This window comes from Calidris pugnax, unplaced genomic scaffold (genome assembly GCF_001431845.1).
Source record: "Calidris pugnax isolate Ruff unplaced genomic scaffold, ASM143184v1 scaffold8, whole genome shotgun sequence".
Taxonomy (NCBI): domain Eukaryota; kingdom Metazoa; phylum Chordata; class Aves; order Charadriiformes; family Scolopacidae; genus Calidris; species Calidris pugnax.
In genome coordinates this window covers 19,687,805-19,688,534 of record NW_015090830.1, presented here as the reverse complement: position 1 = coordinate 19,688,534, position 730 = coordinate 19,687,805, and the positions used below count along the sequence as shown (strand labels likewise).

The window sequence follows — 730 nt, the reverse complement described above, 5'->3', positions numbered from 1 at the left end:
GCACTAACGTCTCTCATCCTCCCCGTCGCCATAAGCAGCGGCGCCAGCCCCGCTTCCGCCCCCAGCGAGGACCCCCGGCGCGGGCTGCCCGCCGCGGAGCCTGACCCGCGGAGCCCGCCCCCCTTACCGATCCCCTTCCTCAGCCATCCCCCTCAGTCCGGCGCAAGCTCTCCCTACGGAGAAGGGGAGATCCCCTCCAACCGCGGGGTCAGCCCAACCCGGCGCGGCGGGCTCCGGCGCAGGCAAAGCGGAGGACGGACTGCGGCCAGGGCCCCGAGGTGGCGCCGTGCGTGGCGAGGCGGATGGAGCTGGTAGCGGGCTGCTACGAGCAGGTTCTCTTCGGGTTCGCCGCCCGGCCCGCTGAGGTAATCGCGGGGGGAACGGGACGACGACGGAACGCGCGGCGGCCGTTAACGGCCGGCCACCCGCCCTGAGGGGAAGAGAGCGCGTGCCCCCCAGTACTCACCGCCTCGTCTCCCCGCGGTGGTGGCGGCAGGGGCTGGGCGGCGGGTGGGCTTTTAAAGCGCGGCGGGGGCGGGGCAGCCTCCCGCAGCCTCAGGCTCAGCCCACCGACACCCCGCTGCCCCCGGGCCGGGCAGGCGGGAAGGGTCCGTCCCCGTCACCCCCGGGAGGTGCGGATCCTTGGAGGTCGGGGGGCTGCCTGGGTGCTGGGGAGCTGCGGTGGCAGCTCGTTCCTCTCAGGCGGTGAGGGCGGGGAGGAGGATAAACA

The 730-nt window shown here is 74.2% G+C and overlaps 2 protein-coding genes across 8 annotated transcripts in view; one reads left to right on the top strand and one right to left on the bottom strand.

Moving 5' to 3' along the window:
• The window catches only part of LOC106887386 (chromosome unknown open reading frame, human C6orf52), a 13,659-nt gene extending 13,057 nt beyond the window's left edge, over positions 1-602 (bottom strand). For 2 of the 4 annotated variants that reach the window (XM_014940861.1, XM_014940865.1), the window contains exon 1: positions 9-85. The gene's annotated coding sequence lies outside the window, so the exon portion shown is untranslated. Of the gene's footprint in view, positions 1-8; positions 86-127; positions 271-466 lie in introns of those variants that run through there. The other 2 variants (XM_014940862.1, XM_014940860.1) reach the window with 2 other exon arrangements.
• Positions 144-730, top strand: part of PAK1IP1 (PAK1 interacting protein 1) — a 10,958-nt gene continuing 10,371 nt past the window's right edge. For all 4 annotated transcript variants that reach the window (XR_001411874.1, XM_014940857.1, XM_014940856.1 and 1 more), the window contains exon 1: positions 144-365. Coding sequence is in view for 3 of the 4 variants with exons in the window: in XM_014940857.1 (XP_014796343.1) it covers positions 303-365 (63 nt within the window). In the remaining variant the exon portion in view is untranslated. The remainder of the gene's footprint in view (positions 366-730) is intronic.